This window comes from Schistocerca piceifrons, chromosome 2, assembly GCF_021461385.2.
Source record: "Schistocerca piceifrons isolate TAMUIC-IGC-003096 chromosome 2, iqSchPice1.1, whole genome shotgun sequence".
Classification (NCBI taxonomy): domain Eukaryota; kingdom Metazoa; phylum Arthropoda; class Insecta; order Orthoptera; family Acrididae; genus Schistocerca; species Schistocerca piceifrons.
The window spans coordinates 10,827,802-10,855,188 of record NC_060139.1 but is presented as its reverse complement, the minus strand read 5'-3'; the positions used below and the strand labels follow the sequence as shown (position 1 = coordinate 10,855,188).

General features: G+C 40.0%; 1 protein-coding gene across 1 annotated transcript in view; it reads left to right on the top strand.

The window, feature by feature from the left end:
* Positions 1-24,385: 24,385 nt before the first annotated feature.
* The window catches only part of LOC124777098 (coiled-coil domain-containing protein 137), a 31,128-nt gene continuing 28,126 nt past the window's right edge, over positions 24,386-27,387 (top strand). Inside the window, exon 1 of the mRNA XM_047252379.1 lies at positions 24,386-24,586. Coding sequence (XP_047108335.1) covers positions 24,510-24,586 — 77 coding nt within the window. The 5' untranslated portion in view covers positions 24,386-24,509. The remainder of the gene's footprint in view (positions 24,587-27,387) is intronic.

Here is a 27,387-nt window from a genome sequence, read left to right as displayed (position 1 = left end):
TCCATCGGGTCGGGGTACCCGACGGGCGAAGACGCCATGTGGTCCGGAGCGGGCAAGAGTTCCATATCGGAGGACAGCTGGTCACGGGAAGCGATCGGCGGCGCGTGACCCAGGGAGGCGCCTGGCGGTTGCAGCGACGCGTCCACTGTGGGCGTCGCCGGCGGGAGAACAGGCGGCGGCGGCGGCGGCGGCGCGTCGCCATGTGGCAAAATGGAAGGCAGCGTCGGTAACACCTGGGGCCGAGGCGAGCCAGTAGATGGGTCCCCAGGGCGCTGACCGGACGGCACCGTCGCTGAAAGCAGACGGGGAGCGGCAGAACCCCTGCGACGACAGAGGCGCAGCTGATTGAGATGCCGACGCACCTCACCAGAGGCCCCCAAAACCAAATACATCGCGCGGCCGAGGCAGCGAAGAATGCGCCCTGCGAGCCAACGCCGTGAACCGCGATAGTTGCGATAGAATACAACGTCGCCTGGAGCAAAAGCAGGAGTCTGCCGCTGCACAGGAACCTGATGCGGCGGATGCAGCAAAGACATCAGGGTTCGATGAGGACGACCGTGGAGCAACTCAGCCGGCGAGCGACCATCTCGGGGCTGAGAGCGATACGACGACAAAAAGAGCAACAACGCGTCCTCCCAAGAATGCGACTCTTTCAACTTCAACATCTGTGACTTGAAAGTCCGGACCAATCGTTCAGCGGCACCGTTTGACTGAGGCGAAAACGGCGCGGATGTCAGATGTTGAATACCATTGGCCTGGCAGAATGACTGAAATTCTGCGGACATGAATTGTGGGCCATTGTCGGAAACAATAGTCTGCGGAAGACCTTCAATGCAAAAGATAGCAGACAACGCTTGGATGGTGGCAGATAACGTCGTGGAAGGCATGCGGACAACAAAAGGAAAATTACTGAAGGCATCTACCAGAACCAACCATCGAGCATTCCAGAACGGACCAGCAAAATCAATGTGCAAGCGTTGCCAAGGGGAAGTGGCTTTTGGCCATGCAAAGACTTTCCGCGGCGGTGCGGATTGTTGTTCGGCACACGCCATGCAAGAAGAACACATATTCGTAATCGCAGCATCGATTCCGAACCAAGTACAGTGCTGACGAGCAAGTTGTTTCGTTCGCACTATACCCCAATGTCCTTGGTGAAGAAGCCGTAAAACAGAGGACTGTAATGAACGTGGGACCACGACTCTGGACTGATCATTATCAGAACGCAACAACAAAACACCACGTCGAACAAAAAGTCTCTCCTTGTGAGCAAAAAATCGGCGAACCAACGGATCCTCGATCCGAGACTTTGACAAAGGCCATTGCGTAGCAACAAAACGCAAAACAGTAGCAAGGACAGGGTCAGCAGCTGTGGCTGTAGCTACACGACGAAAATCAATCCGAAACGATTCGACCACTTCATCGGTTTCCGAATCAATGAACATGCAAGCAAGTTCGGAAGAATCGAATGCTTTATCCTCAGCAACAGGCAAACGGGACAACGCATCGGCGTTTCCGTGCTTAGCAGTGGACCGATACAAGATATCGTAGCGGTACTGCGAGAGGAAAATAGACCAGCGAATGAATTTCTGCGCCGTACGTGGAGGTACAGGCTTGTTCGGATGAAAAAGCGATGTAAAGGTTTGTGGTCTGTGATGATGGTGAAGTGACAACCATACAAGAAATCATGGAACTTAGTAACACCAAACACGAGAGCCAAAGCTTCTTTCTCTATCTGTGAGTAATTTCTTTGCGCAGACGAGAGCAATTTTGACGCAAAGGCAATAGGGCGATCATGCGAGCCAACTTTGTGCGCAAGCACAGCACCGATCCCGAAATCCGATGCATCTACCATCAACAAAAGGGGTTTCTGGGGATCGAATGGCGTAAGGCAAGTAGTGGAAAGCAACGCGCGAAAGGCGCGTTCGCATTCCGTCGTCCAGACGAACGGAACACCTTTACGGCGTAAGCGATGAAGCGGAGCTGAAATGGAAGAGGCGTGGCGCACATAGCGATGATAATAGTTAATTTTTCCCAGCACACTCTGTAGCTGCTTCAAATTCTGCGGCGAAGGCAAGTCGTGTATGGCACGGAGGTGCTCTGGACTGGGATGTATGCCTTGGGCATTGAGGACATGTCCCAGGTAGGGTAAGTCACGAGCAAAAAACACACATTTGTCCTTCCGCAAGGGAAGACCATTTTGTCGCAAGACCTGAAATAATGTTCCGAGATTGGCTAAATATTCTTCTTCTGTCTTTCCGGAGATCACAATATCGTCCAGATAGTTTGCTGCAGTAGGGACCAACGCACAAACAGTTTGTAAATATTGCTGAAACAATGCAGGGGCGGATGCACACCCGAATGGCAGTCTTTTGAATCGATACAAACCAAGATGCGTGTTAACCACCAAAACGCGCTGGGATTCTTCGTCCACCGGTATTTGCAAGTACGCATCTGCTAGGTCCAACTTCGAAAAATATTTATCCGGGCACAGTTTGTCAAAAAGATCTTCCGGGCGGGGTAAAGGAAAAGTTGCAGTCACTAGTTGTGGATTCACTGTTGCCTTGAAGTCCACACAAAGTCCCAATGTTCCGGAAGGTTTTGGCAAAATTACTAAGGGTGAGGCCCAGAGAGAAGCCTGCACACGTTCAATCACACCTTGTGATTCCAAATCGTTTAACGTTCTTGCGACCTCATCACGCAATGCGTGGGGAACATTGCGCGCTCTGAAAAATTTCGGTTGCGCTTTCACTTTCAGTTCCAAATGTGCTTTATAGTTCTTAGCGCAACCAAGGCCCGGTGCAAAAATGTCTGCAAACTCTTCACATAGACGAGAAACACTGTCTGAAGGCACAGTCTGGTTCACTGATAGGACCTGATTTACTATAGACAAGTTAAACAACTGAAATAAATCTAAACCATACAAGTTCACAGCAAAAGATGAACGAAGAACGTAAAACGACACAAGTTTTGTTTGTCCCTTGTATGTTGCAAGAAGGCTGCACTGTCCTAACACAGGGATATTCTGACCTGAATGTGTAGTTAGCTTAACATTTGCGGCACGCAACGGAGGTGTGCCCAGCTGTTTGTACGAGTCTTGATTGATCAGTGAAACTGCAGCTCCAGTATCGAGCTGGAATGGTATCACTTTGCCGTTAATGTCCAAGTCTACAAAAAGGTTATTGTCCTGTTGACGACAAGAGCGACTGTCTCGTGCAACGTGAACTGACACTGGTACAGAATCACTTGCGACTTGATGGGATTTCCGGCGATGTCGATGCACACTATTTGTGGGACGAACACAGTCACTGTTAGAGAGAGTGGCACTGGGCGGAGTGGAATGAACTACATGAATTTCCATGGGCGAAGGTTCACGAGCCGGAGTATTCTTGGTTCGATTCCGATTCCGGCGCGAAGCAAAGGGCCTGGAATGGTTGTGAGCGTCCGTTCTGAGCTTTTTCTGGCAAACACTTTCAACATGTCCTTTTTTATTACAGAAAAAGCAAATAGCCTGGCGTGACGGGCAATTCTCACGCGAATGTCTAGTAGCACACCGCGGGCATGATTTTAGCACTGCATTTGCTTGCTTGCGCGGCAGCTGCGCGGACGGGCGCGATGGCTGTTTACAGTTCCGTGCAGCGCGCCTGGCGGGCCGGTGAATGTGACACACGGCTGGTGAAGTTTCAAATGATTCCTGAGCAAAGTCAAGTGTGTCCTGCCGATCCAATATGTCTATCACTTGTTGAAGGGGGGGATTGACTTGTTTCAAAATCTATTCCCTTATACGAACATCAGAAATGTTCTGTACAATTGCATCACGTACCATAGTATCTGAATAAGGGAGTCCACATTCACACTCAAAAGCACAATCCCTAGTAAGTCCTTGCAAAGTTGCAACCCACTCACTATTAGTCTGACCTGCCGTACGTTTTGTACGAAAGAAGGTATACCTTTTCGCAACTACATTGACGGATTCTTTGAAATATGCATCTAATGCAGACAAAATTTCGTCGTAGGACAAAGTTGCTACGTCGTCGCTATCAGACGGTACGTCTGGACGCCTACAGATGCTAACAAAAAAGGCTGCCGCTCGTTACCTTGAATTCTGTAGGCGGCGAGATGGAATCCAAACTGGCGTGACCACTCCGTCCAGCTTTCCAGTGCAGCATCAAACGGACGAAAAGGTGGTGCAACAGCGTGTTGTGGCTGCGGTAGCGGTGGAGCGGCGGCCGCCGCATCGTTTTGCATTGCACGTTGACCCTGGACGAGCTGTCCAAGGGCATCCAGCAAGGTCTGCGTCTGCTGATTCTGTAAGCGATAAAATTCGGACAGTACATCTGGAGATTGCGGCGAAGTCATGACAAGTAAATCAGGGCCAGATCAATACGAACGCAAAATTCTCGGCGCCAACTGTTGTGGATTGGCCAGAGCGCCAACCCACAATGAGAGGAAGCCGAAAGGCACGCATTTAAGCTCACGCAGGATGGCGTGAGGTCTGGAACAGGACAAGTAGTGAAGACTAGTAAATAAAGTACGTAGCTTCTGGAATACTTAACTTTAATCCATAATTGGTGAACATCGGTCTGACGGTACATGCATCACAAGATAAATAGCAAATGATAATGGCGCCTTGCTAGGTCGTAGCACATGACGTAGCTGAAGGCTATGCTAACTATCGTCTCGGCAAATGAGAGTGTAATTTGTCAGTGAACCATCGCTAGCAAAGTCGGCTGTACAGCTGGGGCGACTGCTAGGAAGTCTCTCTAGACCTGCCGTGTGGTGGGGCTCGGTCTGCAATCACTGATAGTGGCGACACGCGGGTCCGACGTATACTAGTGGACCGCGGCCGATTTAAAGGCTACCACCTAGCAAGTGTGGTGTCTGGCGGTGACACCACATTTTAGAAGCATCAGAATGCTAAAAAGTGCGAACATTGACCTCGAAAAGTATTATATTACTTTCACTCAAACTACAATGTGTGAAGGAACAAGGGGCAACAACAGACAGACTTTGAAGAAACTCAGAACTTGGATGTTTGTGTAAAGATATATGAGAACTTCTGGTGCATGTAATGGAAGTAGAAATTTTCCCAAAGCTTGCTCTCATATAGGCTTGGTAGGATTGACGGAGGACATCGAAAAAGTGGAAAGAAGGGCAGCTCGTTTCGTGTTATCGCGCAATAGGGGTGAGAGTGTCACTGATATGATACGCAACTTGGGGTGGAAGTCAAAGGCAGTTTTCTTTGCAGTGAGATCTATTTACGAAATTTCAATCACCAACTTTCTCTTCCGAATGTGTAAATATTTTGTTGACACCCACCAACGTAGGGAGAAATGATCATCATAATAAAATAAGAGAAATTAGAGCCTGAACAGAAAGATTTAGGTGTTTCTTTTTCCCAAGCGCCATTCGAGTAGACTGGTAGTGAAGTAGTATGAAAATGGTTCGATGAACCCTCTGCCAAGCACTTAAGTGTGAATTGCAGAGTAACCATGTAGATGTAGATGCGCCAGATACTTGTTGTCTTACATAGGCGTTGCCGACCGCAGCGCCATATTCTGCCTGTTTACATATCTCTGTATTTGAATAAGCGTGCGTATACGAGTTTCTTTGGCGCTTCAGTGTATATACCAGTGATGATTAACAAACTTCTTATCCAGTGCCATGCCAAAGGCAACAAAATACCAGTACTGAAAAGTCACTAAAAGTAAACATGAAAAAACTGTGAAATTTGTACAAAACGAAAGCTAACGATAATTTAACAGAGATAATTAGATGCATGGACTGTCATATCACCTGACAGCTATAGAAAAGATCTAGCTGCAGTTTTGTCTAACAAGCCAACACAATTTAAAATTGCTAATCCTGGAGCTCCTCCCTCTGAAATACTGAAAGTCTGCAAAAAATTGTTATAAAATAGTTGTACCTGCTTGATAATTGGTGGAGGAAATGATATTTATAGGTAATAAAGCCATCCAGCAATAAGAACTCTAAGTGAAATGTTAAAAAAAAAATTCTCTTGTGAATGATTTTGTCATTAACATCGACTGTGGCTATGACCCTGTAGACAGCTCATCTGTAAATCGGGAAATAAATGTAGCAAATCGAAATTTAATAAAAGCTTATAACAGTTTTAAGCACGTTAAATACACTGAAGAACACAGTTCACTTAGGGAGCGTTCCCAAATCATACTCTGCATAGGATTTCTAAGATGAAGAGAGAACTGTGTAGGCAGACCTTAAATGATATTGAATATACAAAAACAGACAAACATGCGGTAATCCGATTGCTTGAAAAATCAACACCTAGACCAACTAAACTGGCACGTTGTGCAGCACGTTCAAGGAAGGGTTCCATTATAGATGTACAAAAACTGATTGTATCAGGAAGAGAAGAATTGTTAGCAACTGATCTGACAACATCCTTAAATGCAGTATCATGTGCCAGTGACACAAGGGGCTCTCAACACACTAGACAGAATTAGTGGAATCTATGGAAGTGACTACAAGAGAAATAAAGCAAACAAGAAAGAACACATCCACACTCCAGGATACTTTTTTGTACCCTCTACTACAGAGGAAGAGGATAAAGCTGTAGATCGAAAGCCTTATTTACATATTCCTTGGCTCTACAGCCCATATTGGGCCTTGGCTTCCTGGACAATCTCTTCCCACACTTCTTTGCTGGCTGCCTTGGCTCTCTGTCTTCTAACTCACATTCTTCTCAAGGCCTCCTCCACGCTGTTTAGCCCTCTGGTCCTTCAGCTGCCTGTTACACAGTGTCCTCCTGGTATTTCTTTGAAAACTTTCTTGAGTGTGCTGTTCTCCACCATTCTTTCTACGTGTCCCAACAAGCATAGTTTATTACTGTTTATTTCTATCACGATATCTGGTTTCTTATACAACTCTCTGAGATCCTTATTATTTCTGATTCACCAAAGCTGTCTGTAATTTCCTGGCCCATAGATTTTCTGAAGTATCTTCCTTCCCCATCTCTGCAAAACCTTCTCATTGTTTTGAGTCATTGTCCAAGTCTCCAAACCATACGTCACCATAGGTCTCACTACTGTATGATACACAATCAGCTTCGAATTCCTACTAAGGCTTCATACTTTAAATATGTGAATCAGCGCAAAGTAACTCCTGTTACCATCTGTAATTCTTGAATGTATTTCTTCTCTCATATCATTATTCTCAGCTACCAGTGACCCAAGATATTTAAATCTCTAACAACATTGATATTCTTTCCCATTCAAGGTCATGCTTCTTTTTCAGTCACTATACCTTTATCTAGATGTTAACACATACCTGGTCTTTGACTCAGTGATTGTCAGCCACATCTCCCCTCCATATCCTTCTAATTTTTCAAGCTTTCCTTTCAGGTCCTGTTTTCCCCTGGATAACAAATCAATGTCATCTGCTTATGCAAGATCCTGCATCACTCTATTAGACAGTGTTCCCCCAGGGTTGCCGTTTTGTGTCTTTCGAATTACGCTCTCCAAATGCGACACTAAACGGAATACTGGAAAGCACCCTGTCGCAATCCTTGACTAACTTTGAATGCCTTTGATAATGCGTCCTTAACCTTTACTTTGCACACTGGTCTTTCAAAGTAATTTGAACCAGTCTTATCAGTTTGGTGGGTACTCCTGCCTCTTGCACTGCCTTCCAGAGTTGATCCCTTTTGATAGTATCATTTGGATGTTTCAAATCAATTAATAGCCAGTGGACATCGATGTTATATTCACAACATTTTTCAAGGATCTTCCTTATAAAAATCTGATCTGCAGTGGATCTATTAGTTCTGAAACCACACTGGTAGAATTCTAGATACTCTTCTATATATGTTCTTAATCACCCAGCCACAATTTTTCCTAATACTTCATGTAATATACAGAGCAGTGCAATTCCTCTACAATGCTTCTAATAATATGTGCCAGTGACAAGCAGGGCACTCAACACACTAGAGAGAATTAGTGGAATCCACAACAGAGACCACAAGAGAAATAAATCCAAGAAGAAAGACCACATCCACACTTCAGGAGAATTTTTGGTACCCTCCACTACAGAGGAAGGGGATATAACAGTAGATCAAAAGGCTAACCAACCAGTATTTTTCCTCAGTAGTGCAAATTTAAACAAGTCCAAATTTCTAGCAACTTTCTTCAAGGGCATAAGAGGGCTTAGAAATTAAGCAGACCAGTCAGAGATGAATCTAAATGATAATGAATGTGAGAAACAGAGTATAATATTATGTTTCACAGAACACTGTGTCACAACTAGAATTGCCGGCCAGAGTGGCCGTGCAGTCCTAGGCGCTACAGTCTGGAGCCGAGCGACCACTCCGGTTGCAGGTTCGAATCCTGCCTCGGGCATGGATGTGTGTGATGTCCTTAGGTTAGTTAGGTTTAATTAGTTCTAAGTTCTAGGCGACTTATGACCTCAGAAGTTAAGTCGCATAGTGCTCAGAGCCATTTGAACCATTTGAACAACTAGAATTCACATATTGTGCATAGTCACTGCAGTAGTGATTAATGCTAGAAATAAAGTAGTGTTCAGAGCGCTAGGCTTAAGCAATTTTTGCATTGAGCTAGACTTTGAAATGAGTGAAGTGGGAGTGACAGCGGATGATACATCAGTTATCATATTACCAATTTAGAAAGAGACAAATAATGAAAAAACTAACCAAACCACACTAACTCGTACAACTTGCTCTACAAAAAAAAAGGCATACAATGATCTACCACAACAAATTAACTCATAAAATAGGAAACATATTCAAAAAACAAGGCATAAACATTACCTACAAAACAAACAGTTCCATGCAAAAGCACATCCCAAAACTAAAATCAAGACCAGACAGATACGAACAATATGGTATCTATCAGCTCGATTGCAGAGATTGTGAGAAGACATACTTGGAATGACTGGCAGGACATCTGACACAAGATATAAAGAACACATCAGAGCATTTAAATACAGTACAAATCATTCAACATTTGTGTTCTTCATCTAAAAGAAGAACACCACACACCAAGAAATATAGAAAACGATATGTATAACTAAAAATTAGTAAAGATAGACACCTCCTCCTGTTCCAAGAAAATTTCCACATACAAAAAGCATTAACACAAAATAAACAGTTGCTCAATGATCAGATAAATATTGGAAACCTGCCTCTATATAGCATAACTGATGAAATTACATAAAAAAGAAAAGAGTCTATTCCATCATTCACCCTCTCGCACCCTCCCATATTCCCCCCCCCCCCCCCCACACACACACAGTTACATTTCACTTTTTGCTCTTCACCTTCTCCTCTAACTCACACTCCATCACACTGCTATATACTTTTGTCCACTCATCATGGTTTCCCCCTACCCTAAAAAAAAAAGCTCTACATCGCTATTCCTTCTCTACTCTTACAAAGTACATAAATACACAAAACATAATTAAATATAATTACACACATACAATAATCTAATTAAAAAATGTTGTAGGTCAAAGACAAAGTGGTGGAAAGATTATGTTGGCAGCACTACAAAACACAAACAACAACACATACTTAAAGTACAAAAACAAACAGAATACAGTGGTGTGCACAAAAGTGGGTTGTGAGAAATGCATAGTGCTGCAGAGCATCTAAAAATTAGACCAAAACTAACAGTGTGTCTAACACAAAAAAACAACTATGTGCTAGCATATGAAATTTCCCGACGTAAGCGAGAAATTAGCAGAAAAATCACCATAAGTACAAAACAACCTATTCTTAACGAACTGTTTTTCGATCTAAAAGCAATTCAGAATATAATTAATTTAATTACAAACCCATGATGATGCTTTACCTCAATAAATCTGGTGAAAAATCACGCATTTTTGTTGTTGCAATGACAGAACAAAAACACCCTCAAGAATTATAAAGCAACTACAGACACTATGGCCACACAACTGAAGAATTTATGGCGTACCTGTAGGCAATATGGCTATCTTTCTCAAACAGAGTGATGCAGCATAATCAAAACTATACCAAAAAACAATTTCAGTCATTTTACTGGGTGACTTTAATGTAACTTTCTTGAATGAATGTAGTAACAGAGTACAGCTGGAGCAATTGATGAGCTTTTATTACTTAATGCAAGTATTAGAATTTCCCATTATGTTAACTGACCATTCTGGTATTTAAATTGGTAAGTCTATGCACGGCAGCTTGACAGTCAGTCAAGTCTCAAATGGTCTTTCAGGTGGCGATGCTGTAGTTTTTACTACCCCTCAGTTCAGTTGTAAAATAAAACCAAAACCTGTTGGGCAAACTGTGACATTAAGAAACACAGAAACAGTGGAATCATTCAGGCAGAAGCTACAGCTAGCAGACTGGTCTGAAGCACATGATACAGTTGGTGTTAACGTAAAATTTAGTGTATTTATTAATCAAGCTAAAAGTCTGTTAGTTAGTTACCCATTCCATAGAGCATTTGAATGATTCTTTTATCGAAATGATGTGGAATGAGTTAGTTTACAGAACACATGTTTGTCATTAGTGTTAACATTAATTAATACATTATTATTTTATTTCTTCTCATGAATATACACTTAAAAAAAAGTTTTTTTACCAGCTATCTGTTTTTAAGCACAAATTCGTTTGTGGAATAGAAGGAGTTGTGCAGGAGAAGTGATTTTAAATTAAATTTAAACCTTACTTCGCTACGTTTCATACGTTATATGTTATTGGACAATTGATCAAACATTTTTATTGCTGCATACTGAACTCCTCTCCGAGCCACTGACAACTATAACAATGAATGATAGAGGCCATATTTCCTCTAGTACTGTCGGTATGTACAGCACCATTCTTCTCGAGCTATGATGGATTATTTATGATGAATTTCACTGTAGAAAATATGATGTACTCTGACAATGCAGTTAATGCCTAGCTCTTTGAAGAGGTGCCTTTATGACATCAACAGGTGAACCTCACATATTATTCTGCTGCTCGCTTTTGTGCAGTCAATACTTTGTTTCTAAGTGATGACGTACCCTAAAAAATTATTCCATACAACATTATTCAGTGGCAGTATGGAAAATGAATCAAAAGGATGATACATTTGTTTCCAAGACTAGCTATTATATGAAGAGCAAAAATAGTTGAATTTAGTTGTTTGAGAAGCTCCATAGCATGCTTACTTCCATTTCAAGTTTTCATCCATAGGTACACCAAACATTTGGAGCACTCTACTAAACTTACTGACTCCTGCTCAGTGCAACATCAAATTTAGGAAGAGTCCATTTTCAAAGAACTGCTTAATAATTTTAGGAAAATATCATATATAACTGTTTTGTTGCTTTCTCTCTACAGGATTTATTATAACAGTAGTACTGTTTGCAAAAAGTACCAGTTTTGTTTCTTGAGTGTTAACTGGAAGGTCGTTCACATACAGGGTGAATCACCTAAAACTTGCACCAAAACTATTTTGGCAATGAAAAATGCTATTGATGTGCTTTTTTCATGGAGTGGATTGGTGGTAAGGGGCTCGTATTGTTAGCAAATCAACAGATTCTAATGGTACTTAGAAAGTATATTTTTGTGCAAACATTCTTTTTAGACAGAAAAATATCTATGGACATTAACAGACTAAAAGTAGTGTAAATTAGAATGTCAGTGGTGTTTGCTGCAGGTTTCTAGTGCGAGTTGTATATGAGATATTTTATTTTGAAAAGTTTCCACACTGACACTTGTTTGTGCCATTCAACCAGTGTAATTGCTAGGATAATGTTGTTATGTTTACTTAAAATGTGCTTCGGTGTTTCAAGAGTGCAATGCGATTTGTTAGTCAGTCGATGTGTGACAGTCCAAGCAGTAGGTTATGAGTGGACAATGGGATTTACCAATACAGAAAACAACAAGTTCTTGGTGTATACAGAGTGTAGAAGGAATGCAGTTCATTCTTGTGTAGTGTATGTGTCAAGATATCCCAATAGATGTCAACCATCTCAGAAATTGTTTATGAACCTCATCAACCAGTTACAGAAAAGTGGTAGTGTAACACCTAGACAATGTACTAGCAGAAAACAAGTGACGACAGAAGATGGGGAAATTAATGTTCTTCCTGCTGTTGCAGTTGATATGCACGTTAGCTCCCGCACAATCACGTGAAGGAGAGGCAGGAATCAGGCAAGTGAGCTACACATTTTCCATCCACTTAGATTCCATGCCTGCCACATTTCTCTCCATCAAGAGGTATGTGGAAACGATTATGAGAATCGTGTTAACTTATATTCATAGGTATTAAGACAAGATACTGTAGCTGTATCATATATCTTGTTCAGTGATGAAGCTCATAGGCCTGTTTTTCATAGATGGAACACTGAAAAATACAAGCATCACACTCTTCTAACAGACCATCTTCCATGAATGCTAGAAGGCATTCCTCTGCAGACGGAGGAACCTGTGGTACCAACATAATGGCTGTCCAGTCCATAGCGCATGAAGTACTACAGCTTGTCTTCACAAATCGTTGGACTGAACACAGAGGACCTGTACCTTGATTGACCTGTTACCTGGATTTGACAGCTGTAGAATTTTTAAGTGGAGAAAGCTGAAAGATGCTGTCTACAAGCTCATACCAATTACCTCCTATGATATGCAACGACCTATTACTGCAGCCTGCTCTGACATCTAAATGTTAGCACACGTGCAGCAATCATTCTTTACTAGACTCGAAGCGTGTATTGTTAGTGCTGGTGCTCATTTTGAACACAACCTATGATGGTCAACTCTCTCATTACTGGTCAGAATCTACATAAATGTCTTTCTGTAGTGTGATCTGCCTCTAGTATTGCACATGTGTCGGTGTGGGAGCTTTTGAAATTACAGTGTCTCATAAATGACTCACACTAGAATTCTGCAACAAATTTCTAATTTACTTTACTTTTAGTTTGTTAATGCCAATACACACTGTTCCATTCAAAAAGTGTATGTTTTCACAAGAATACACTTTATAAGTAATATTCCAATCTGTTTATTGGGTAACAACGCGAGTGCCTGACTTCCAGTCCATTCTGTGAAAACTGTGCATCGATAGCATTTTCCATTTCCGCAATATTTGTTGTGCAAATTTTAGGTGATTCACACTGTGTGTAAGGAATAGAACTGGACTCAATATTGAACCCTGTGGTACTCCCTTTGTGATTTTATCCCAGTCACTAAGTTTTTCTACATTTCTAAGGCTGTCTGAATTATTCATAACAGCCTTTTACATTCTGTTTGTCAGGTGTGATTGAAACGAGCTTCGTGTAAGGCCATCAGTTCCATAACACTTGAGTTTTTCTAAGAGAATATTATGATCTACACAATTGAAGGCCTTGGAGAGATCACAGAAAATACAAACAGATGGTATATTATCATTTAAGACTTGTTTTATTCAATAAGTGAATGTATAAACAGCATTCTCAGTAGAGCAAGCTTTCTGGAGTCCAAACTGTGATAAGCTAAGTAAATTGTTTCCATTTGAGTGTGTAACTGTTCTCGAGTACATTACTTCTTCGAATGTTTTGGATGAAGATGTCAGTGAGGAAACTGGGTGATGATTTCCAAGATGCTACTCCAGGTGGGTCTAAATTGAATGTGTGCAATGGATAATAATAAACGCTAAACTGAAGATTTGGCCCTGTCTGAAGCAGATGTTAGGATCTCTTAATTCTATAAATTACAATCTAAACATAAATGAATGATAAAGGCAGCTAATTCTACTAAATAATAAACATTGTTCCTGCTTATATATTTATTGTAGGTTTTAAAAAACTTTATATTACAAAGTTTACATTTCCTAAGTAAAATTACTAATCAATTGCCCAACTCTGTCCCTTATTATGACTGTGCAGTGTAATATCAATAACGTGAAATGACTGACATCATCTATGTACCAAACACTGGAAGACACTACTTTCAAAGATGATCTACAGTGGTGTGGAAACTCAGACGAAATAAACTAAACTGATCACAGCTGTTTAGCTTTTATAGCTGTAATAAGACGAAGGAGTTTGCGATATTACCGTATGTACTGCGACCAGTGCGTCGAAGTGGATGGTTTTCGTACTCGTCTGCAATGATGGAAGAACTCGAGCCACAAATAAACTCTTTCAAACACTAGGACGGCAGAAGGCGGTCCTCTGACTAATATACTCTAATACTGTCTTCTCCTCTCGGTGCTCTACAGATGCGAAACGCGAACTCCCAGTCACAAGGACAGAGTTCAGATAACGTCTCAACGAAAGTATAGGCAGAGGAAGTGCTCTCAATTACTGACTGCTGTGTACTCAACAGTGACTTCCGACCTGGAGGTGAACTCCAGAATCGTATAGGTTCGCAACAGTACAGTGCCTAACTGTTCTAACTATAAACTCTCCTGAGAGCAAGACCAGCAAGTCCGTCTGTATCAACAAAGCTGATATCGAGCGATCGTCACCCACGGGTGCTCACAACGGAAGACTTTGTCTATCCAGCGCTGGCTTCCCAGCAAGGCTTGACTCCCCACCATCGTAATTCCGAAAACGAATCATATTCCCAGAACCATGGAATATTCTCCCTCTCTACAGATTCTTCCGATCGCTGACCAACCATATTTTAGTCTTTTGTCGTCTAGAGCGGAAGGTTTGGAGACAAACACCTATACTTGTACAATGGTACGCTTCTGAGTAAAAATCCTTGGAAATAACCCAGCCTGTATGCTTTCCGAGGTGCCGCTACTTCGTTCCTCTCACCTGTGTCCAAAAAATTTGCAGAGCTCGGAAGTATTGTCCGGTTATCCTTCCGGCCCCTACTACAATAGTGGCCGGCCGTCACCCTATTGTACACCAGAGCTCAGAAGCCATGGCACCCATCAAGCTACTTCCTGTGTTTAAGCAGGACAAACACCGGTGCAGGCCTTCCACCCAGAGCTTGAGTTCTGCCTGCCATTTCATCTCCACTGGCGTTCCAACCTCTACTAGTACAGGCAATCATTCATTATGCCGTTTTTATAATAAAGACACTCCATCACCTTTCATGCAATAAGCGTTAACAATTATTTACAAGACATACATTACCATGTCAGTCTTCTTTATGTATTCATATACACGATGTACAACCTATCACTTGATACCTAATTGTGTTTGTAGATCACTGCAAAGTATGTGGATGAGTTCTCGTAAGATGCCAAATTATAGTCACCTTACAAATTGTTTAACTCTGTCTAGTCATCTTTCTTATGCAGTGGCTTGAAAATTGCATATTTTAACCTGATTGGAAAAATTCAATTCTCTGAGCCACTGATATGTTGTTTACATCACTAAGGAAATTACTTATTAAGTTTGAACAACTTTTCAAAATTCTGTCTGAAATACTGTCAGCCCCAAAAGAGCTTTTGTTTTTTAGAATTTTTATAAGTGCATTAAATTCAGGAAAGGACGTTGGAGCTATATCTGTTTGTTTAATATTTTGTGGCATGGCATTTTTATATATTCTCTTGCTTCTTCAGCTTCTGTATTTGCTGCTATGTTTAGAAACAGATTGTTAGAAGTACTTGCAACTTGTGAATTATCAGTCACAATATTTTCATTTAGTTTAATTGTTATGGAATCTTGTACACTGGCTTGCTTTGCTGTCTTACATTTGACAATATCTCATACAGTTTTGATCTTATTATCTGTGTTATTTATTTCTGTCAGTATGATAGACAGCAGAAGGTTATTTTAGAAGAAATGCATGGTGGCCTTGTAACTTCGGACTGGAGCTCCATTGCCGCTGGACTGCCTCAAGGCTCTATATTTGGCTAACTGCTTTTTCTAATACTTTTTAATGATTTGCCACCTTGTGCAGAACAAAGAAACATCCCCAAGTTTGCTTATGACACCATTATATCACTTAGTTATCCTGTGGGAATGTATTCAGTGAGGTAGTAAATACGGCAGTAAAGCTGTGGGAAATTGGTTTAAAATAAATATTTTTCAGTTAATTTAATATTGCAGACGAAATAAATTCAAAAAAGTGTGAACATGAGATTTTAAAGCATGTGTCCTCCAAGTTTTTGGATGCACATGTAGACAGCAAACGAATGTGGCCCTACCATATACAAGATCTGCACAAAACATTAAGCCCAGCAATATTTACACTAAGATTCACATTGATACAAGAACACAGTAACAGCAGCATACTTTGGCTACTTTCATCCACTTATAGATTATAGTAGAATAGTCTGAGGAAATGAACTGCTAGCAAAAGAAAGTGTTCAAAAAGAGGCTAATCTCACCATCCCAGTGCCACTACATGTGATCATAGAGCCATTGGTGGGGATGTAGTTAATGGCAACATATGCTGTTTAAAGGGTGGAGTGATATATCCCCACTGAGCTGTGATGTGCAAAGGAAGATATTTGTATTCTCTCTGTACAGAAATATCGATATGGAATGCATTGATAGTAGTAGTGGGTCGAGGATATTGTGTCTCGCATTCACAGAAGCCACCAAAACTACTCCGATGAGCAGAGTAATATCCAAAGTAATTGTTTTGCATAAAGCACTTAGTTATCCATCATTAACAGTCTAATGGCAATGAATTTGAATTAGCTTTCGTGATATACTGATCGCCTTTAGTTTTATTTCTGATTGTGAAAGGATTTCAAGGTGTTCGGTTATTTCATTTCTTCTTGACTGGAACTGCTATTGGTCACAGCTTAGCTGTACTCAACAAATGTGTACTCAGCATACACTAATCATGTTGCATATGCACGACATAGGAGATTACAAAGTCTCTGAAGCAACATATGGATGCTCTGATGCATTTGCCCAACACATGCATCCAGCAAACTTTGATGCATATACTTTTGTTTACTTGATTCTGCTATCTCACATGAAAAAAGAGGCATCATATGGCCTACACTCTGGAGTGTAAGTAGTTACACAGACATACTCCAATATGCAATTATCACAAAATATAGGTACCTAAAAGTACAATAAGCAATCATTAACGAAGCAGCTTCATTATGAAAAGAAAAGATCAGTTATGCAAGCACAATGTCAAGTAATAACACTTCCATAATACTTCCCTGAGATTGGGGGATTTTTCATACACCTTCAAAATGGGAGTGAATAAATAAAAATAAATAACCATTTTATTAACTATTAAGTCACACCAATATATCACAAAATTAGCAGTGCTTAGAACTTTTATTTGATGATAATAGACAAGCCAACAAAACATCTAGTTTCAGTTCACAAAGAAAAATTATCATAGTAGAAATGATAGTGAAAGAAATCTGAAGCATTAATTGTTATATCAATGTTTGTTAAAAGCTATTTTGTTCAGGTTGTTACGTTTACATTACTATCAAACACATAATAAAGTGTAAGCAATGGTAACAGAGTAATAAAGTTATGGTTTTCACAACAGTTCTACACCTGAAAAAAATTTCATATTGTGTGCTTTTCTGATCAGATAGAATATATACTCTGACAATATTCAGTGAAAATTGTAAGTGAACAGATTTATACATTGATGCTAGAAATGTGTATGTTGAGTCTGTTGTGGCAGGTTATGTCAATTTTAAAAGAATATTCAAGAGTGGTATACAATGTAACGCAACAAAATCGTGATATAGTTGTAATATTCTTTTAATATTATAATTACAACTGTATTTTTAAAACCATCTCTCCCTCAACTTATTGATGCTGTATTCCCTCTTCTTCCATTGTGTGCTAATCTTTTTTTCTCTATGTAAAATTATGTTCATAATCTCCTATACTGTGTTTTGTAGATTCTAGCCTAGGTCTGTCCTCACTATTTTTCCCGAAACCTACTGGTAGGTCAAACCTTTTTCCAGACAAAGACTCAAACTCAGGACTCAGTTGTGAATTACATTAGAGTAGATTAGATTCGATAAGATTAAATGCACTTCTCATTCCAACTGATTCTTAGTGAGGATATCTTCTGGAATGTGACATATGTTAGAAAACAAGAATAACAATAATTATTTACAAAATAAGATCATATATTTAATACGGACTCCAAATGAAATTGCCCTTGTGGATGTCGAATGGATCAAAAAAAAAAATTTAAACATACTTCAATTTAAAAGTAAGATGACTTTAAACCTACTGAGTATAGACTGCAATGTATATGGATTTATTGCAGGGGTACAGACATTCATGCAAAATATATTTGAACACGATTCCTGAAACCTGTCTAGAGCAGCTAGTTCAGCAGCCCACTCACAACCCTATAAACGGTATCAGTATAAAAATGGGGATAAACGATCATGATGTCACTGTAGCAACTATCATTACGAAAGTTAATAAATCAGTCAAGAATGCAAGGATAGTGTTTCTACAAGATAGATCAGAAAAGCACTTGTTAACATCTCACTTAGTGAATTGAAGTCATTTAGTTCCAGTAAGTTGGATGTAGAGGAATTACGAGAAAAGTTTAAGCAGGTTGTAAATCGTGGCCTGGAGTGCTAGGTGCCTAATAAGTGGATAAAGGACGGAAAAGATCCACCATGGTTTAATAACGAAACTCAGAAGATGCTGAGGAAGTAGAGATGACAAAGTACTAAACATGTCTGCTGTAGAGGAACACCTGAAAGATTTGAAAGCAAGTAAATCACCAGGTCTGGATGGAATCCCAATTCCTTTTTACAGCACTGGCCCCTTACCTAGCCTGCGTTTATCGTGCATCCCCTACCCAGCGCAGAGTCCCAAGTGACAGGAAAAACGCGCAGGTGACTCCAGTATGTAAGTTGGGTAAAAGAATAGACCCACAAAATTACAGACCAATATCCCTAACTTTGTTTTGCCACAGAATCCTTAAACATATTCTCAGTTCGAATATATTGAACTTTCTTGGGACTGAGAAGCTTATGTCTACGAATTAGCATGGTTTTAGAAAGCATCACTTCTCCATATCTTAGCTTGCCCTGTTCTCACACGATATACTGTGAACTATGGATGAAGATCAACAGGCAGTTTCCAAATTTCTAGATTTCCAGAAAACATTTAACGTGGTGCCTCATTGCAACTTATTATCAAAGGTAAGAACTTACGGAATAAGTTCACAGATATGTGAATGGCCTGAACACTTCTTAAGGACTAGAACCCAGTATGTTGTCTATGGAAGTGTTCATCAGAAAAAGGGTATCGTCAGAGTGACCCATGGAAGTGTGATAGGACCACTGTTGTTCCACATATACATAAATGATTTGGTGGACAGGTTGGGCAGCAATCTGAATTTGTTTGCTGATGATGCTATGGTGTATGGTAAGGTGCCTGTAGGAAGATACGAAACGACTTAGACAAAATTTTTAGTTGCTGTGGTGAATGGCATCTAGCTCTAAACGTGGAAAAAAAGTAAGTGCGGATGAGTAGGAAGAACAAACCTGTAATGTTTGGATACAGGATTACTAGCGTCTTGCTTGAGACAGTCAAGTCGTTTAAATATTCCAACAACAACGTACAAAGTGATATGAAACGGAACGAGCATGTAAGAATTGTGGTACTGAATGCAAATGGTCGACTTCGGTTTAGTGGGATAATTTTAGGAGAGGCTGGTTTACCTGTAAAGGAGACCTGAATTAGCATGCAGGTGCGATCTATTCTTGAGTACTACTCGGGTGTATGGGATCCATACCAGGTGAGATAGAAGGAAGACATCGAAGCAATTCAGAGTCGAGCTGCTAGATTTGTTACTGGTAGGTTCGAACAACATGTAAGTGTTACAGAGATCTTTGGGATCTCAATCTGGAATCGCTGGAGGGAAGGCGACGTTCGTTACGTGGTACACTAATGAGAAAATTTAGAAAACCGGCGTTTGAAGCTGACTACTGAACAATTCTGTTATCGCCAACATACATTGCGCTTAAGGACCTTGAAGATAAGATACCAGAAATTAGGGCTCATATGAAGTCATACAGACAGTCGTTTTTCCCTTGCACTATTTGCAATTGGAACAGGAAAGGAAATGACAAGTAGTGCTACAGGGTACCCTCCACCACACATCGTAAGGTGGGTGGTGGAATACCTATATAGATTTAGATGCAGATGTAGATGCAGATGTAGAAGGATATGGCTGCTGGCATGTTATTCGAAATGTGTATTGCTGAATAGTGAACACCTTTATGAACCAAAGTAAATCAGATTAAATCTTTGTGAAAGTGATTCTTATTCCTAATACTGATTCCATGAAATAAGCTGTAGATTTTTTTAAAAAAAAGATAAATTTTTTATGACAAATTTCATTAAGAAATAAATAAATTCGGAGGCAGTAGTTAGTGTCCCCAGTTCCTTAAACAGCCCTCTGTGGGACGTTCAGTTCACAGCACAAACCATTCATACTGCACATTTTTGGGTCAGAAAACTGTAGCCTGGCTTGATGAGTTACCCCAGAATAAAATCTCATGTGACATTGTGAATTGAAAGTAAGCATAATATGCTGATGGGATACCTTTTACAAGGTCTGAACTGCATATACTACATCTTTTTCAGGGTTTAGTGACAGAGAAGTGACTAGTAACCATTTATTAATCTCCATGAAAATTTCGTTAGCCAACAATTCTAAGGCTTTTTTTGAGTTACTATTTATTGCAATGTTTGTAACATTTGCTAACAAAACAAACTTGGTATTTGCTAATGTTACTAATGAAAGATCATTAATCTACACAAGAAAAAGTAAGGACCCTAAGATGGCTTCTTGGGAGTCACAACATGTTATTGATTCCCAGTTGGATGATCCTTTATAGCTTAATACACGTCTCTTTCCTATCGACATCCTCTGTTTTCTGTATGAGGTATAGGATTTGAACCATTCTGCAGCATTTCGTGTTACACCATAATATTCTAATATACTGCAGTCTGCAAATTATTGTCTAACGAATTGAATACTTTTCCACTGCATGTACAGGTAGTCTTCACAATATCAGAACCCTTTAGAAATCCGAGTTGAGACTTGGATAATATTTTATTTGTAGTCAGATGGTTAAGAAGACGACTGTAAATCATCTTTTCTAACAATTTTGAGAATGTGGGTAAAAGTGAAATCGGACAATAGTTTGGAGGTATTTATTTATTTCATTTCTTATACAAATTCTTAACTTCAGAATATTTCAACTATTCAGGAAATGTTCCACTGATAGAAGACTAGTTACATTTTTGTAACTTACAATGTCACTAAACTCAGAGGCACAATGTGTAATAAACTTTGCTAAAATGTTACTACAGCCACTAGAATCTTCTGATTTTAAGAATTTTTTGGTGGAAATCATTTCTACTGGTTCTGTGAGGGTCATATTGATTTTATTATAGTTATTTGTAGTAACTTTTCTGAGATATTCCATACCAGCACGTACTGAACCTCATGACCCCACCTTTCGAATAACAGTTATGGTGTGCTTATTGAAAAGTTCAGCAAAACTGCACACAACTGTTACCCATGTACTGTTTACCCTTATTGCTATGCACTCCTCTCCATCTCTTGTTCTACCAGTCTCTTCCTTCACTACATTCCATATTGTTTTTATTTTGCTATCTGATGTGACCAACCTTTTCTGGTAATGCATTTGCTTTGATATACATATTGCTATCTTCAATATTTTGCAATATGTTTTGTAATGATCTATAGCATTTATATCAGAACAGTTTCTGACTGATATATGTAGTTTCCTTTTTGTCTTATGAGATACCTTTTTTCCTTGAATAATCTATAGCCTTTTTATAGACTTTGGTCTAATCTGGGTTAGTTTTGTGGGAAAACAGTTTTCAAATAAATAAGGACATTATTAATAAAAGTGTTGTATTTCTCATTCATGCTATAAGCATTGCACACATCACTCAAATTCACGTCTCTGAGAAGATTCCTAAAGCAGTTAAATTTTTGCTTGCTGACTACACTCTTTAACTCAGATTTAGTAGTTTTTATATCCTGGTCAGTATTAACATTTAGCAAAAGGAACTGTGTTTCATGGTCTGAGAGGTTATTTATTACTGGTTTATTGCTGGAAGAGTTTTCGATAAATTCTATATCAAAATCACCAGCAACCACTAATTACTTCCTTTTTCTTAAATAGGCCAACAGAGCTTCAAAGTGCTTCATGAACAGATTTAAAATTACCTGCTACCATTTGGTATGCACTTACTATTATGAACGATTTATTATGAAATTCTACTTCTGTTGCACATGCTTCCATGTGCTGCTCCAGTCAATATTTATGAATGTCAGTGTTATTAAATTTACGGCAGTACCTAATGAATATGGCAACTCCTCCATCTTCCATTTCTGCTCTCTAAAAATGAGGTTAACCTAAATCCTGCAACATTTAACACATGTAGACCAGTGGTGACATGATGTTCAGAGAGGCAGATTATGTCAGCTGGACTGAATTATTCTGATTCATCGATGTAGATCAGTAGCTCATTACTTTTACTTCTCAGCCCTCGACTATTTTGATGCACTATAGATAGTTGGCATTTCATTTTCACCAAGATAAAATGGGATGGAAATAAATTTTCTGCTGATTGTTGAAAATTTTTAACCAACAGCTGTGTTTGCTGATCCAATGTGCCAGAACTATGCTGTTTAGTTTCTTTCTCAAACTGAAGGTTCTTTTTGGTCCTAATTTCTCTTAGAACCTGATTTATTTCTGTCCTACCTGTCCTAAGAAAAGGTACAACTCTAACACCTGCAGTCGCTGGTATTTTACCACTCATTGCAGTGCTCCCCCCCCCCTTAAACTTCCTGCTTTTAGGCCAGCCTTTTTACCCTTACCTTTCTTGATGAAATGTGGGCCATGGCTACTATAATCCCACCTACCGAGAGAATCAACAGGAACCACACTAATATGTGACCCTGCACCTGACACAAGTAGCTGTTCCAACTCCAAATTAACTCTCCTGACAGAAGAGTCCTAATTAGGTCACATATGGTGTCTCAGAACAGAAACAATCCCCAACAGTTATGTATCGATGCTGATTCAATCTTTATTAGGTCACTCTATATAGTACCCATGGTCTCTGTCAGTACTGCTTCCCAGCCCGCCATCGGTAACCACAATGTCTTCCTTGGTAAAGTGAACCTAAATCCTCTGTTACCTGACCCACACTATTACTAGGTTTTAAAACAATTGGTGGCCTGGTATTCTGATCTTCATTCATCCTGCAGAAGTTGGCCTACACATCTGGCATGAGGACTACCTAACAATAAAACATTCCTTCTCTTTGTTGAGTTCCCTACATTGGTACTCAATTTTCTGCTGAAAGTTTGTTGTGCTCTGTATGCACCTACCTTTGCCTGAGGCAACAGGACAGATGTCTGAAGAAGTTCTAAGCCTGTTCCCTCTGTTTTTGGTTGCCACTTCCCACCTCCCTTTACTCTTCTCCCTGCTTAACCTATCCAGATCTTTCTCAGTCTGATCTAACTCAGCCAGAAGAGCAGCAATTTCCCCTGCTCTTCTACTATCTCCTTATCTTAGCTACAGACCCACTGATGAATCAGACTCACTTCTTCAATTCCCACTCCACTACAGTTACCTTAATCGAAAAAAAAAAACTACTGCGTCCATCACCCCAAACCCTAGGAAGTAGCAACTGTATGGCAAGTCAGGCACTTTTCACTCACGATAAAAATAATATTTTAGGAGAATAAGTCAATTAAATTACCGAACAACAAGATAACACGTTTACGAAAATTAGGCTTACTTGAGGCGATATGTAAACAAAGCTGCTGCATTTAAAGTTTCTACATCCAGCAAATTAAATTTACGCTGCATTTCGCAAATAAATATCAAAACAATGGAAGGATATGCTGTTCTTAACTTGCTGGAAAGAAAAAAGAATACTTAAATGAGATTCCTGATCTTCGACTCTCAATCCGGCAAACGGTTTTAATCTGTCATGATATTTCATTTCAGCACACACTCCACTGCACACTGAAACTTTCATTGTGGTTCCATTAACCTGTTTCTTCTTCTGGCAAAAGGTCCATAAATTCCATCCTCACCTATGCTTATTAATGCTTCCTCACTTCCTGATTAATCTGTCTACTTAATTTTTAACATGTGTTGGTTATGAACTTCTTGTGACAACAATGATAACAAATACAAGAGTTTAAGGACGACTATTCTATTCTGTACGACGACACACATTCCCAGATGTCAAGCTAAGAGTAAATGTAAATGCTCATCATCTCTGCTTCATCTTTTAATTAAGATTGATAGCATAGTGAAAACAAACCAGAAGAAATCTGGTCGTCTCTAGTGAAAATCGCTGGCGCCAGATTCATGTTTGGCGCCGGTTGTTAGTGCCGGATTGCGTACTGCTTCGCAATAGAAATAACGTAGAAAGAGTGTGACATCTTCAAGCTGGTGAACTTTGTTATATGTGTTTTCGTGCATACTGCATGTCGAGTTCCCGATTTGTTTACGTACTAAGTTACTAGTGTTGGAACGTTATTTTAATTAAGGCATGTCATTAACTGTTCTTAAGTGTCAACACGCATAATGGGGAGGAAAATTCCAGGGAAGAAACACAAAGGAGTGAAAGATCCACTACAGCAGTTAGCCAAACGCAATCAGAGGTGATTATGGAAATTGAATTAATAGACAATTAAAATTTTACTGCTGTGGGTACACCGGCACTATATCTAAGAGAATCGTACTGACACTGTAAGATTGCATTTTATTACCACAGAGTTTACCGACATCCTTCGTACAGGTTGGAAACACTTTATGTGTAGAGCTCCCGGCATCATACAGGATAACTAAACAGAATTGTTTACACTTGAGAGTGCTATTTCAGAACGTGCAGATTCGTGAATATTACTTTACTCCTTATTCAAGTTATATAAAAATGTAACGACTGCTTCATATTCTATTAGGACTCAAATATCGCACTAGCTATTATGATAAATTCTCCCAGTTCACGTCCCCTCACCCTCATTGTGTGCCGCTGTCTGCCAACCCACCCAGCCGTCTTTACCCCCTCTCTGCTCCTCTCGGTTTCCATTCCCCCTGCTCCTCCTCTCCCTCACAGCCTTCCCTAACATTGAGCCTGGCATCCTTGTCCTGCCACCATCAATCCCTGCATGGTCTATTGGGCAGTGTTCACTTCTCCCCCCCCCCCCCCCCCCTCAAACTATAGCATAGCTTGAGCTCAGTGTTCATCATTGACAGAATGTGCTGCAAATTTAATACACATGAGATGTGAATCCTGCTTTGTTATTGACTTAGACGTATCCAGTTTTGGTACGAATATATTAGACATTTTGTCTACTTCATAATTAAAATGTCTGCTTGTGTCTGTGTATGTACGGATGGATATGTGTGTGTGTGCGCGAGTGTATACCTGTCCTTCTTTCCCCCTAAGGTAAGTCTTTCCGCTCCCGGGATTGGAATGACTCCTTACCCTCTCCCTTAAAACCCACATCCTTTCGTCTTTCCCTCTCCTTCCCTCTTTCCTGATGAAGCAACCGTTGGTTGCGAAAGCTTGAATTTTGTGTGTATGTTTGTGTTTGTTTGTGTGTCTATCGACCTGCCAGCACTTTCGTTTGGTAAGTCACATCATCTTTGTTTTTAGATATATTTTTCCCACGTGGAATGTTTCCCTCTATTATATTCATAATTAACACTATTTTTTTCGACAAATAAGTTAAGCAACGAGGTCAATTCAGAAATTTAGAATTACAAAGTAGCTAAATATCCAATTATTTTAGTGCAAATTGTGTACATGTGGTCAACAGTGATAAATGTGAGGCAGTTGGGAATGCAGTGTAGCTTGTACGAGGACCTTTCATTTTAATTCCTGTAGCCTGGAATATCTGCTTTCATTGTTGTATGTGAATACAAATTAGCACTTTTGCCTGTTGTAAATACTGTAGTTCTAAGTGTTTTGCAACTTATAAAGTATACTAAACACTAGAACATTCAGAAGTGATGATGGCTTAAATAGTAGTGGTGGCGGCATCCTCTGACAACAAAAGTGACCGAAGTAAATAATATGTCACTGTGGGTTAGGCCCTATATGGTGGTGCTCCCATTCCCACTAGTTTATTCTGTATCACAAAAAGTTTCCGTGTCATGACAGTTAAAACCCATTGTGCCTGGTCTCCTGTAATCAGTTTCCCGAAACAGACAGGTAGATGAACTCTAAGTGCTTTGGTATTTTATGAGGGTAATTCAAATTGAAATGGATTTTCAAGCCATGGATGGTGAAAGATCTTTCAATAGAGATGGATACCAGAACTGGAAGAACTGAAGGTTCTGATACCGTCTGCCAGCTTAGAACCACAATGTCAAGATTTTTCTTCTTATGGAGTGTGACAGCCACATTCAAGATGTGAACAGACAATAACAATGTCAGTATTTAAAATATAAACAAAATGATCTAAAGAACAACATAAGGCTAATGGGAAAACTTCCAGAATTAGGGTTTTGGGGCAGGGACAAACAAAATGAAAGACATTCTCAATATAAAACACATAGAGCTATCCAAACAAAAACTTACTAAAAAATACAGTAGGCCTAAGCCAACGTCACATGAAATCCACAGAATTGGTATCTGAAGTTTCACTTCACCTATATATCTCGAATGAAGACAACATCACAGCTCACTCCAAAAGCTTGTATTGAAAACTTTGTTTGACGTATGTTGCTAGAACCAACTCCACAATAGCAAAAAAACAAAATTCACTGGTCTAACTATTATTCAAAACCTAACTTGACCGAAATAGCAAGAAACGTAGCTCCACAATGTCCACCAATCTTAATTAGTATTATTATCTGCAACAAGTAGCAATACACAAATTCATACATCATTTGATTAACACCAATTTCTGTATACAAACAAAACACAATCATGCAAGCAAATTGAACATACATAGGCCGACGATACTTCTTACACTAATCAAAATGCATCTAGGCTGGCTGAAAGAACAATCATCTAAACATGAGCGCGTGTGTGCCCCCCACCCACCCACCCACCCACACACACACACACACACACACACACACACACACACACACACACACACACACACACACACACACGACTGTAGTCTGAGGCCACACTCATTCAGAATAAGCTGGGAACCGTGATGTCACCTAACACAATAAATTCCATCACAGGTTAAAGCCTATGTCTGGTACTGCACATTAGGTTGACTCCGAGAAATGAGTGACTTTCAGTTGACCAGAGAAAGTATTGAGATGGGAATAGATATTAGGCTGAGGACGTGCCACAACGTATGAAGGACAAAAACAAAGATGTAGAATATAATGCACTTTTCGCACTGTGCAATACTAGTAACCTTTCAATGTTGAAGATATGTGTGAGTTGTTGTTTCGTAGCTGAGCTTTTGGATCCTGTAGTTGATAGTTTGTC